Source organism: Lethenteron reissneri, chromosome 33, assembly GCF_015708825.2.
Source record: "Lethenteron reissneri isolate LAM-NWPU_2019-01 chromosome 33, ASM1570882v1, whole genome shotgun sequence".
NCBI lineage: Eukaryota > Metazoa > Chordata > Hyperoartia > Petromyzontiformes > Petromyzontidae > Lethenteron > Lethenteron reissneri.
In genome coordinates, this window is record NC_083811.1 from 4197204 (window position 1) to 4210884 (window position 13681).

The window sequence follows — 13681 nt, forward strand, 5'->3', positions numbered from 1 at the left end:
CCCCATTTGGGATGTTTGGCCAAGTCCAGTAATGATTGTTCGTTTTTGCGGAAGCAAACTGGAGAACCCGCATTTGCGAGGTGATAACGCTGAAAACGAGACCTCAACAATGAACCTCGCCACCACCGACCCAAATCCCGATCCCCCTTTCTGGGATCGCGTCCCGCAGCCGCCGCTGCAGCTGCTGCTGCTGTCACCATCCTAGAATCCCACCCAGATCCAGAAGAGCGCTGATGGTGAACGGAGTGGAAAAATGCGGACGTCCAGAATGGACGCCTCAATTCCAGACCCAAACGTTATCGCGCACTCCCTGGCTTGGACATTCCTCACCGAAGACACCGGCCTTGCTATCAAACAAGGCCGTAATTATAATATATATTCCAGCTCGGAGGGCTACGAATTGTACGCACGTTGAACTTATTTCGCGCCGTACGTAGCCAAGCGTGCTCATCGGAGGCGCGCGGGCGGGGGGGGAGCACAACCAACTGAACGCAACGACGGGCAGTTTTAAAGACGCGAGTTTTCGGTCTACATTTCAGAGCGCACAGCTCCCAGCGGCTTCCCGATATCGGAAGGGAAGGCCGTGCCAACCGGCCGTAGAAGCGCATCCACCAGCACGCGATGTGGTGATGTGCCGTTTTGTTTTGTTTGTTTCGACGGCGAGCCAAAAGCCGCCGTGTGAAGAGCCCTCTCCTCGGTGTCGCGGAGGGTTCCACCTTGTCGCCGGCATTTGCCGGGGATGTTTTGTACGCGTGTGTGTACGTGTAGTGGTTAGCGCGCTGCGCTATGAACCTGGCGACCCGGGTTCGATTCCCGCTCATGGCCAACTCCAGTGACAATTATCTGAACCGGTCCCGGGCCTCCCCTAGATCGACTCAGCCTCAAATGAGTACCTGGTGCGATGTGCAAACATTGTTACTAGGGAGACAAAGGCGGCCGGGCGTGGTGTTGGCCACTCACCCCCTCGTGTGCCGTGCCGGCCTTCATAGGTGCTCGCTAACAGCACTTGCCCCTACAGTCTGTTAAGGCTATGCGGAGGATCTTTGTGTCTGTGTGTGTCTGTGTGTGTTGAGTGGGGAGCGGTGGTGTAGCGGTCAGTGCGCTGCGCTACGAACCTGGCGACCCGGGTTCGTATTCCCGCTCACGGCCAACACCGGTGACGATTATCTGAACCGGTCCTGGGCCTCCATCCCAATGTGAATGTGTTTGTCTCGCGATACCGATCGCGCAGTGTGTTAACCGTGTTATCGCTCTCCGTCTCTCTGTGTGTATCTTTCTCTGTGTCTCTGTTTGCCTCTCGCTCTCTCTCTCTCTCTCGCTGTCTTTCCATGTTTCTTTCTCCCCACGTCTCTCTAAATCTCTCCTCATTCTCTGCCTTTTTCCTCATCTCTCTCCCCGTGTCTCTCCCTATGTCTCTCTCCCCGTCTCTCCCCGTGTGTCTCTCCCCGTGTCTCTCTCCACGTCTCTCTCCCGTGTCTCTCTCCCCGTGTCTCTCTCCTCCCTAGTCTCCTTCTCGCTCCCCCGTCTCTCCCCGTGTGTCTCTCCCCGTGTCTCCCTCCACGTCTCTCCCCGTGTCTCTCCCCGTGTCTCTCTCCCCGTGTCTCTCCCCATGTCTCTCTCCCCGTGTCTTTCCCCGTGCCTCTCTCCCCGTGTCTCTCTCCCCGTGCCTCTCTCTCCGTGTCTCTCCCCCCCGTGCCTCTCTCTCCGTGTTTCTCTCCCCGTGCCTCTCTCTCCGTGTCTCTCTCCCCGTGCCTCTCTCCCCGTGTCTCTCCCCATGTCTCTCTCCGCATCTCCCCGTCCCTCCACGTGTCTCTCTCCACCCCCCCGCCGCTCATCACCCGAACAGCAGCTACACGGGCAGCTACAACTACACGAGCTACGCGCCGGCGGTCCCCGCTCAGCACCCCCACGCTCACCACCCCCACGCTCACCCTCACCCGGCAGCCCCTCACCACGGCTCCGCCGGGCCCGCCGTGACCTCCTACCACGCTGTGTCGCACGAGCAGCCCGTGCTGGCGCAGCTGCACTACCCGACGGCCGCCTACCACCACCACCACCGCCGCTCAGCGCCGCAGGTGATGCACAACAACAACAACAACCGACATTCGCCGCTAAGTGGCGGTGACGTCACCACGACGCTTGTGCCAGGCCATGTGCACCTTGAGGCCACGTGAAGTGTCGAACGCCCGCTGGCAGGAGGTCACGGGGCAGACCCAGCAGGTGCCACGGGTCGACTGACTGAGATGACACACACACACGCACTCACACAGGGGCCGTCCATGAATGACGTCACGCACCTGGGGAAGGGGGGGGGTCAGACATTTGTGACGATGTGTGACGAGGGGGGGGGGTATTTGAGAAACGTGACGTCACATCAAAATGCGCAACTTTAAATAAATATAGACAACACGTTTTACGTCGAAGCGCGGGGACCCCCAAAGCGCGGGGCCCGGGGCAGTCGCCCCCGATTCGCACATTACCCCCAGGGGCCGGCTCCGACTTCGGCGAGTGTCTTCGCGTGGAGGTGGCCGGGCGGCCCAGCGGTCACTTTGCCGAGAGCCCGCTGGGATTATTCGTGAGTTCGAACCCGGCAGGCCGCCCGTGACTCAGCCGGGCTCTCGAGGTGTCGGCCCGGTTGGTGAACCCGGCGAACTGGTCGTGAGATTACTGCGGGAAGCCCCGTGACGGGAAATTTGGCTCCGTGCTCAAATTTGTGCCGAATGAATTATCGTAAAATGTGAATGCAAATTCGCCGCCGACTCTCACGAGGCGGGCGTTACTCTCCGTGGCGTCTTCCGTGATGGACAAGAGGTGGTTTTCCACAGCCCCCAAAAAAAAGTTCTTGCTGTGGTTTTTCTACCCGATGACGATTGCTTGTGTTGCAATCGAAACGTCGTGATTTAATTTATTTTATTTTATACCTACGCGACTTTACCGAAAGAACCAAAGAGTATGGATCCCTGCAGTCACGAAAACTTCAAATCCAGATTGGACAAGAGGTCACTTTAAATTTCGATTTAAAGCTTTCGTGACTGCAGGGATTCATCTTCTTGGTTATTTCGGTAAAGTCACGTAGAATGGAAATAATAAAATAATAAAAATAAAACATAATAACGTCGTGAGAATTATTTAATGTTTTATTTTTATTATTTTATTATTTCCATTCTACGTGACTTTACCGAAAGAACCAAGAAGAAGATGTCACTTTAAGAAAGAGCCTCGCACGGTAGCTCTGTGATGTCCGCTTCCGCGGGCTGTTCTCCGACACGCGGAGGTTTGCACTGCAGTACGTTGCTACCCCATCTCGCGCCACGACGCCGTGAGCACAACCCGGGTGGCGTTGGGAAATGGCATTTTGAAAGGAGCTGTCTTTATAGTGAGGCTGTGTATGGTGAGTGTCTGGATAGTGAGTGTCAATATAGTGTATAGTGTCTGTATGGTTTCTGCAGAGGATCTAGAAAGTGTATAGCGTCTGCAGAGTGGGTATCTGTATAAGGAGGATCTGTATCGTCAGTGTATCGTAGCTGGATAGAGTATCAGTATAATGTTTATCTCGTCTGTGTATGATAAGTGTCTGTATAGTGTCTATCTGTGAAGTGTATCTGTATAACTAGTGGTGTATCTGTATAACTAGTGGTGTATCTGTATGACTAGTGGTGTATCTGTATAACTAGTGGTGTATCTGTATGACTAGTGGTGTATCTGTATAACTAGTGTATCTGTATGACTAGTGGTGTATCTGTATAACTAGTGTATCTGTATGACTAGTGGTGCATGTGTATGACTAGTGGTGTATCTGTATAACTAGTGCATCTGTATGACTAGTGTATTTGTATGACTAGTGGTGTATCTGTATAACTAGTGCATCTGTGTGACTAGTGGTGTATCTGTATGGCACGCACACAGTCCGCGCTTTCTCTCCGACTTCCCGTGCGAGGCAAAATGTTTTCCCAGCTGAAACAGGGGGCGCGTTTTTATCGCACTTTTTTTTGTGCCCCCCCCGCTGCGAGCGGCCAAGATCACTGAATGGCGACATTGTAAGTGAGAATTACAGCAGTAAATAAGGGACCCCCCCCCCTCTCCTCCTCTTTCCTCCTCCCATGCCATCCTCCTTCCCTCCTCCTCATTCCTTCCTCTGCTTCTATCCCCTCCCTCTCTCCCACCTCATTGACACAGGCCCCACGAGTGACTGACAGCGGCTGAAAGCTTCGCTTGCGAAGTGACGCAGAATAGGCAGCAGCAGCAGCAGCAAGCACCACGTGCTTGCGCTGAACTTCTTTTCCACCGTACTTAGCCAACCCGTGCTCATCGGAGGTGCGGGGGGGGGGAAGGACAACAAACTAAACACAATACGCAGTTCCAAAGAAACGAGATATCATTCCAGATTTAAAAGTGCAGAGCTCCCCATTGGCTTTCTAACATCGGGAGAGCTTTCCAGACGGTCGCAGAAGCGCTTCTGAAAGCGCGCGACGCGATGACCGCCTTCAGTCGATGGCCCAGACAAACGCCGCTGCTGTTGAGGGATGACCCGAGATCGCCCCTTGGTGAAATCGTCAAGGTGGATATCTGTGGTTCGTCATCGACATCCTCCTTCTCCTCCGCCTGGCAAACGTTCTGCTCCCCCATCTCTCATCCTCCCCTTCCTCTCCTCTCCTCCTGTTCCTCTCCTCTTTCAACCCCGCCGGTCCTCTTCCACGTTTCTCATCCGCTCCTCGAAACCGAACACCACCATCATCATCCTCCTCCTGCTCCTCCTCCTCCTCGTCGTCGATGTTGTTGTTTGTAGTTCCACTTCTGCCCACGGCGATCTGGCCCACAACTCATCTCCCCATTGCGCTGTTCACTGCCCGAGGGTGTGAAGGGTGGGGGAGGAAGGAGGGGGGGTGGTGTGGTGGGGTGGGGTGAGAGTGGTGGGGTGAGAGTGGTGGGGTGGTGGGGTGGGGTGGGGTGAGAGTGGTGGGGTTGGGTGAGAGTGGTGTGGTGGGGTGGGTGGGGTGTGGTGTGGTGAGAGTGGTGGGGTGGGGTGAGAGTGGTATGGTGGGGTGGGTGGGGTGTGGTGGGGTGGGGTGTGGTGTGGTGGGGTGAGAGTGGTGGGGTGGAGTGAGAGTGGTGGGATGGTGTGAAAGTGGTGGGGTGGTGTGAGAGTGGTGGGGTGGGGTGAGAGTGGGGTGGTGGGATGGGTGGGGTGTGGTGTGGTGGGGTGAGAGTGGTGGGGTGAGAGTGGTATGGTGGGGTGGGTGGGGTGTGGTGGGGTGGGGTGTGGTGTGGTGGGGTGAGAGTGGTGGGGTCGAGTGAGAGTGGTGGGATGGTGTGAAAGTGGTGGGGTGGTGTGAGAATGGTGGGGTGGAGTGAGAGTGGTGGGGTGAGAGTGGTGGGGTGAGAGTGGTGTGGTGGGAGTGGTGGGGTGAGAGTGGTGGGGTGGGTGTGGTGTGGTGGGGTGAGAGTGATGTGGTGGGAGTGGTGGGTGGGTGTGGTGGGGTGGGTGTGGTGTGGTGGGGTGTGTGGGGTGTGGTGGGGTGAGAGTGGTGGGGTGAGAATGGTGTGGTGGGGTGGGTGGGGTGAGAGTGGTGGTAGGGGGGTTCCTTGGCTGTGGCTGAAAGGGCAGAATTCACCGTGCGTGGTGATGCCCCCCCCCCATCCTCCCCCTCCCCCCGTGGGGGGCACTGAGGGTCGCGGCCCTCGCGACGTGAAGATGGCGGCGCTCTTTGTGAGGCCGCGCGGCCGCGTCGCGCCGGGCCGCCCGCCTCTGCGACGCTGTCTCTTGTCTCACGGCCGCTCGGGGCTTTTCCACCTTGAGGTTAATTTCATTTGTGCTGGAGCGTCGGCTTGTGTTGGTTTTTGTGGTGGTGGTGATGGTTCTGGTGTGGGTGGCGATGATGGCTCTGGTGGTGGTGATTATTGAGGTTGGTGATGGTGGGGGGTGGTGATGATGATTTTGGTGGTAGTCATGGTGGTGGTGGTAGGAGTAGTAGGGGTGGTGGTGGTGGTAGGAGTAGAAGGAGTGGTGGTGGTAGGAGTAGTAGGGGTGGTGGTGGTGGTAGGAGTAGTAGGCGTAGTAGGGGTGGTGGTGGTGCTGATTGTGGTTTATGCGGTGGAACCTGCCGTTGCTGGTTCTAAAAATGATGAAGCTGACGCTGACGACGCTGATGATGTTGGTGTTGGTGTCTGGTGACTGTCGTGATGGTTTATGGAGCGCAACCTGCTGCTGCTAATGATGCTGATGCTGGTGATGACATTGCTGGCTTCCTGTTGCTACTTCTGATGTCGATGATGATGATGATGATGAAAATTATAATGGTGCTGCTGATGATGATGCAGTCGCCGCTGCTGCTGCCTGTTGATGCAACTGAAAATTCTGATGATGACGATGGTGAGGGCTTCATCATTTATCAAGCCACGTTGTGGACCACTTTGAATCGCCGCGTATCTTTCGGCTCGATGCCTCGATACGGAATCGACCAAAACGACGAGCGACATTTCCCACGATGTTTGGGCCCCATTCTTTGACAACACGGGTGGGTGGAAGTGACACTCGACTATTGCCCTCTAACATTTAATTCCCACCAAACAAAAAATTGTACTCATCCCACCCCCGTATCAACAAGGACATGAAAAAAATTGTATCTTGCATTATTTCCCACCATCGTTCTCTCGGAACAAATAAGAAAGACCACGGCATTATTTGACAATTTAAAACACGACCGCCCCGCCCCCCCCCCCCCCCCCTCTAAATGAAGCCATCGCATTATCTAGCGCCAAAAAAAGAATACCGAAAAAAATAAACTCGCTGCGGCCAGCGTCAAGTGGTGAACATCGGCAGCGGTGAGCGTCGGTGGCGAGCGCCGTCTCCGGAAACTGGGCCCCTCTCTCTCCTCTCAGCTCCGCACAAGGGCGGCTCTGAGGCGCGCACAGCTGTGCTCGGGGTCACGGTGGACGCAGGGACGGACGGACGGACGGAGGCGGCGCCGGCGGTGCCGATGACACTGGCGGCCTGTGCCTCGGGCAGCATGGGGGCCCACGCTATCCGGGTGGAGGGGAAAAAAAAAGAAATAACAGCCGTCCCCTTCTACTTAGTGCAGAAAATAGCGCAGGGGAAGCGGCGTGCCCTCTGACTCTCCGTGACATGGGACGCATCTTATTTTGTTTCGCCGTTATATATATTTTTTTGCTTAGGGGTTTTTATCGAATTTGTATTCTTCCTCCTCCTCCTCTCGCTCGCTCGCTTTCTCCCCGCCGGGTCGGTGGGATGACTCGGGGCGAGCGAGCAAGCGAGCGAGCGCAGTAGACGCCGCGCACTGCGGCTCCTTCCTTTGTGAGAAGCCGCGGGGCGCCGCTCTTTGCGATTTAACTCTGCATCTCTCAAAAGCGAAACTTGGCTCCCGCGGTGCGCGGGTATACTGCTATCATTATTATTGTTCTTCTTGGTTCTTTCGGTAAAGTCACGTAGAAGGGAAATAATAAAAATAAAACATAATAAAATAATTCTCACGACGTTTCGGCCACAACGCAAGCAGCCGTCCTCAGGTGAAGAACAGGTCTGTCATTCAGACGCTGTCTTTCCGACAGACCTGTTCTTCACCTGAGGACGGCTGCTTGCGTTGTGGCCGAAACGTCGTGAGAATTATTTTATTATGTTTTATTTTTATTATTGTATTATTTCCCTTCTACATGACTTTACCGAAAGAACCAATAAGATGAATCCCTGCAGTCACGAAAGCTTTAAATCGAAATTATTATTGTTCTTACGATGTTTGTTTCAAACCCGAGCTGCGTGTGCGCGACTATCACTTAGGTTCTTCGTGGTTGTGCCGTACGGCTCTCTGGTGTCTATCCGGATCGCGCCGCGCGTCGTTGGGCGCGACGTCCGACGTTTCGGGGTCGCCGCGGCGGCGAGATGTTCACTACCTCGCCTGGTATACAGAAGGTCGTGGGTTCGATCCAGACCCTGATCCCTGTATATTTGGAGTTTGAGTGTCTCTCTCCCCGTGGTCGCGTGGATTTTTCGCAGGGTCCTTAGATTTCTCCCTCCACATTTAGAAACATGTATTTGTGAGTATTCGGCTGCTGTAAATCTCCACGTGATAAGCCACTTTTTGTTGGGCGATCGTCTGTGGCCAGCTCGCTTCTGCAAAAGAGCTACAAGCTCAGCCGGCCTTACCTGGGAAAATGAAATGTTAGTTTTAGTTTAGTTTTGCTGGCCATCCCGTCCCACCACCGCCACCACCACCAAGGCCATCTTCACGATGCCACCAACATTTCAACACGACACCCCGCCCTCCACCTCCCCCCCCCCCACAGCATTATCGGGGCTCCAATGCCATAGCAGTGACGTCACAAAGGTGCAATCACGACAACGCGTCACCGCGTCTCTCTTCCCATCGACGAAGCTGCTTTGCCCTCGTGCCGAACGGCCCAGGACGCAACCCAGGCGCGTGGCTACAAGGCAAGGAGCTGGTCTCACGGCTCGCCACACGCATGCAGCCGGAGTGGAACACGGCGGGCTAGTGAGCGGGCGAGTGAGCGAGCGAGTAGTGAGCGAGCAGTTAGCGATAGTGGACGAGCAGCGGTAGCGACCGGCTCTCCCTGCTGTATCCCCTCGGTGCCCCCCCCACCACCCCCGTGCCCCCACCCCCCCCCATGTCCCCCGTGTGTATAAATAGCGCCGCTCGCTCGGTGAAAGCCGCTTTGTCTCTAAAACACCACCACGGGGACAAACGCTTGGGGGGGGGGGGTCCCCCGCGATACATCGAGGCCACAGCTGGGCTCGCCGAGTGGCGGGCCACACCAAAGACAAAGATCCCCCGTATAGCCTTGAGGGGCTCTTGGGGCACGTGTGCTGTTAGCGAGTAGCACCGATGAAAGCTGAAGTGGTACACGGGGTGGGGGAGTGGGTGGTCAGGACCACGCCTGACCATCTTCGTCTCCCCAGTGGGGTTCTTTACACACGGCACCGGGTGCTCATTTGAGGCTGAGTCGACTTAGGTGAGGCCCAGGACCGGTTAAGATTATCGTCACCGGTGTTGGTGACCCGTGAACGGGAATGGAACTCTGGTGTGGCCAGGCTCGAAGGCGCATCGCGCAAACCGCTGCACCGCCGCTACCCACGAACACTCGCCGTCAAAAAACAATCATCCACTCACTCACTTATCCACTCACTGAATCATCCACTCACTCATCCACTCACTCATCCACTCACTCACTCATCCACTCACTCATACACTCACTCATCCACTCACTCACTCATCCACTCACTCACTTACTCATCCACTCACTCATCTACTCACTCATCCACTCACTCATCCACTCACTCACTCATCCACTCACTCACACATCCACTCACTCACTCATCCACTCACTCACTCATCCACTCACTCACTCATCCACTGAATCACTCATCCACTGAATCACTCATTCACTCACTCATCCACTCACTCACTTACTCATCCAATCACTCACTCATCCACTCACTCATCCACTCACTCACTCATCCACCCACTCACTCATCCACTCACTCATCCACACTCACTCACTGCCAGCTCATCCTCCGCTCGCCACTCTCGCACGACACGGCGTGACCTGTGTGTACAGAGCTGGGGTAACTATCGTGCGCTGAAATATAATTTGATTTTTTTTTAGTTACTTCTGAGATCACTGCAGGAATTTGTGGGAACCGTACGATATTTTTTTAAAGGCAGAAGCCAAGTATTGTTCTCCGCTTATTAAAATTGTCACTGGTGTGCGTGCGCGCGGGGGTTCGGGGGTGTGTGTGCGTGTGTGTGGGGGTGTGTGAGTGTGTGTGGGTGTGTGTGTGCGTGTGGTGAGCGGTGGCACAGCAGTTAACACGCTCGGCTACGAACCCAGCGACCCGAGTTCGATTTGCGCTCACGGCCAATGCAAATGATGATTATCTGAACTGGCCCTGGGGCTCCCCTATGTTGACTCAGCCTCAAATGATTACCTGATGCGGTGTAAACATCGCTACTGGTGAGACAAAGGCGGCCGGGCGTGGTGCTGACCACCCACCCCCTCGTGTGCCGTGCCGGCCTTCATAGGTGCTCGCTAACAGCACTTGCCCGGATAGCCTGGTGAAGGCTACACGGGGGATCTTTCTCTGCGTGTATCATCCGTAAGCGTATGATGATGCCCTTGTCATTCTTTGACTGTGGGCGTGGGGGTGGGGTGCTCGGCATCCTCCACAGAGGACCACATTGAAACCCCCGCATATCCAGCCAGGCCTGAGCTAGCTGAAGGACGTTGCAAGCAAGAATGTGATCGTCGCTTGCAGCCGGACATGGCATCCATCTCCCCTGGTTCTGACAGCGAGGGGGGCAACGCTGCGGTTCAGGCCTGCGACTCGTGCAGCTGCAAACGGCTGCACTGGGCGCCAAGTTGAGACCAACGCAGGCACCTTGACGAGGTGCTCCATCTGGTTAAGATCAGAGGTCGCAAACGGGTTTTGATTCCTTACCCGTACCGGCCACACCAGGGTCGCTAACGGGTACTCGTACCCGTACCCGGCCGGATACGAGTACCCGTTCCCTACCCGTTCCCTACCCGTACCCTACCCGAAATGAGTGACAAACGGTGACTCACCAGTGACTCACGGCCTACCCGTACCCGTACCCGGCCGCACCAGGGTCGCAAACGGCTACCCGTACCCGGCCGGGTACGGGTATCTGCAGAAGGATGGAGCAATGCAGAGCAGCAATACAGAGCCTGAGGCCAGGTAAAGTGCCAGGTAGGGATTTTCTTTCCTAGCGAAACGCTGACGCGAGCATAGCAAAACCTCTGCCGGGCCCCCGCACTGCATGCCCATCATATCAACTGCCTCGAGACGAAGCATGGCTTCTGCTGGATTGGAAAGGTGTCCTATTGATCATCCCCCCTTCTAAAGCTCTTTAAGGGGCCGGGGGTGGAGGGCGCACTGATTGTAACAAATATGTATGTTGAACTTCTTTCGCACCGTACGTAGCCAACCGTGTACGCTGACGGGGGGAAATCTCCCTCATCAGCGTGCCAGGAAAAGTCCTGGCAAGGATTATTCAACATCATCATCATGCCAGGCACATTGAGAAACTCGCAGACGCCCATTGTAGTTTCAGGCCGGGGCAGTTCTGCACAGATGCGATATTCTCTGTCCGTCTGCTACAGCAGAGCCGTATGGAATATCAAAGGACCTACATCTCTGCATTATTGCTCTGATCAAGGCCTAAAACACCATTAAGAGGCCAGGGCTGTGGGGGGGGTTGTGGTTTTCTCCTATGACCCATGGAATGTGTAAGTGTCTCTGCTATTCGGAGGATCTTTGTGTCTCTGTGCACGTGCGCGTGACCCCACGCGCATCCGTTTCTGAAAGTCTCGACGTGAATCAGCCTCATCTCTGTCGATGCGTAAACCCTGTTGGTTGTATTTACGTCCGTTGATTTTCTTTCGCACCGTACGTAACCCAACCGTACTAATCCGAGGTGGACCGTCGCCCCTCCCCTCTCTCCTACCGCAGTACCCATTCAGCCGGCAGTCCGGCCGTCTCGAGCCGTGCCTCCTGGGCTCCTCCGCCGGCACCGGCTCCGTGACCCCGCGCTGGGGCGACGGCACGGGGGGCGGCGGGGGCAGCGGCGGCCACGCTCTGGTCGGCGGCGCCTGCTACGGGAGTCCCGCCTCCTCCGTGTCTCCCTCCTCCGTCTCCCCTTCGTCGTCCTCCGCAGCCGCGCACCACCACCACAATCACCACAACCACGGACACCACCACCACCACCACGCGCACGTCCAGCGTTACAGCGCTGGCGGTGCGGTGGCCCCGCTGCCCGCGCCGCCGACCTCGGACATGTTCGCGCCGCTCGGCATGGCTCGACGCGCCTCCGACTACGACCCCGGGCAGCACTTCCCGGGATTCGCGTACATCAGCGGCGAGGCGGCCGCCGCCGCGAGCGCCTGGTCCAAGTGACGATCGCGGGCGAAAACGACGACGACGACGACGAACGAAGATGGGGCACGGCGAGGGATGAGTTCGGTCTGGAGCCACCGACGGAACGACCGCACGCATGCAGGGCTTTGCCAGGAATGGCGCGCGGTTCGACGGCCACAATGATTTTGGCGAGTCCGAGCGGCGGGGACGGGTCAGCGTCCCCCCGTCGCTCTCTGCGCACTTACAGACGAGCGCTTCGTGCCTCCGAAGCAAAGTTGAGATGCGAGGCAACTTACGAGAGACGCTGCACTCGCAAGACATCTTGTGGGGGGGGGGGGTAGGAGGTGGTGGTGGTGTGATGGCAGAGGGGGGTCTCTCAACGCAACGATTGGCGGGGCGCGACACGCGCGCCACCGAGGGACATTGCTCACAAGTGGCTGCACGCTCCGGCCGCTGCGCTGCCCCCCCCCCCCCCCCGATCCCACAGCGCAAACCTCGGAGCGACGCGCAGACGCCGCAAGGTAAAGTGCATCGCTGTCCAAGTACGGAGGAAGCTGTTACTTTTGTGGTGAAGAAAAAATAACGAAAGTTTTTAAAGTGGAAGAGACGGTTTTCCTTCACACCTCCCCACCTCTCACCCATGAAGACTCTTGCACCTTTTGCCCTAATCTGTAGCAATGCTTGACTACACGAAGCCCGCATTCGCAAGATCTACTTAACTGTGACCGAAAGATCTTCGCAACAGACACCACTTTAAAAAAAGAAAACGTCCAGTACTGCAATTAGAAAGAAAAAAAAAAGATATATATAACAAAACCAAGCGCGTGTTTTGTGCAAAAGCAGATTATCGTAGCCAAGATGTATATTTAAACTGCAATATTAATGTATTGTGTACATACGTTACGAATTTTTAAATAAAAAAAATTCTCAAAGCATCTCTCAAAGGGCCCCGCGTCGCGCCTTCCTTATTGCCCTCGGGAATAAATTAAAGTCGTCTGGAATGCGGGGCCCTGGCCACGCACTGAGACTCATAATCTCCATTTCGTCCGCCTTTATTTCCTTGTCCCACCAGCTCACGTCTTATTTATACCCCTTTGATGTAAGCAAGCCTAACCTTTGACCGACGGCTCTTTATACGAGGCGGTGGCTTTGTTTGGTGGAGGGGTGTGCAAAAAAAAAACCCACTACCACCACCACCACCATCACGTTTAAACCGAGAAGAGAGAGGCCAGCTCAACTGTTACCTTGCACGCACATTAAGCCGCGCATGTCCAGTCCCACGCGCGGTACCCGACGTCGTAGCCCTTTCACATTTCATCCGCTCCATGCCGCTTTGTTCAGTGCCGGGTTCGTAATCCCCCAAACTCTTTAACCGCGGCTTGCTGCCGGCGACGGACACACACCGGCGCCGAAACGGAGAAAACACTTGAGAAAAGTGCCACGTTTGAAGCGGTCCCAACAATTAAAATTACCGTATGCGCCGTCACCGCCACCACCGATGCCGACAGGGGTGAAGTGACGCTGTGCTTGTCCGACTGCGCTACGAAACCAGCAACTTCAGTTTGATTCCGAGCGACGGCTCGCATCGGTGGAGGGGCGTTACCTTAACTGGTATTGTAACACGGCCGATCGGCAAAGCCGCACTGACCAGCGTGGTGAAGAATGGTCAAATCACCTCCACTACTGACACTGCATGGGGAGGGGGCTTCATAGAGCCGTGGATTCACAAAGGGCTGTCATGTGCAGTCAAAACGTACACAACTGAATGAAAGAGAT

General features: G+C 55.8%; 1 protein-coding gene across 1 annotated transcript in view; it reads left to right on the forward strand.

Moving 5' to 3' along the window:
* RFX4 (regulatory factor X4) overlaps positions 1 to 12834 on the forward strand; it is a 69442-nt gene extending 56608 nt beyond the window's left edge. The window contains exons 17-18 of the mRNA XM_061564337.1: positions 1847 to 2075; positions 11501 to 12834. Of these exons, the coding sequence (XP_061420321.1) occupies positions 1847 to 2075; positions 11501 to 11944 (673 nt within the window). The 3' untranslated portion in view covers positions 11945 to 12834. The remainder of the gene's footprint in view (positions 1 to 1846; positions 2076 to 11500) is intronic.
* Positions 12835 to 13681: the final 847 nt, after the last annotated feature.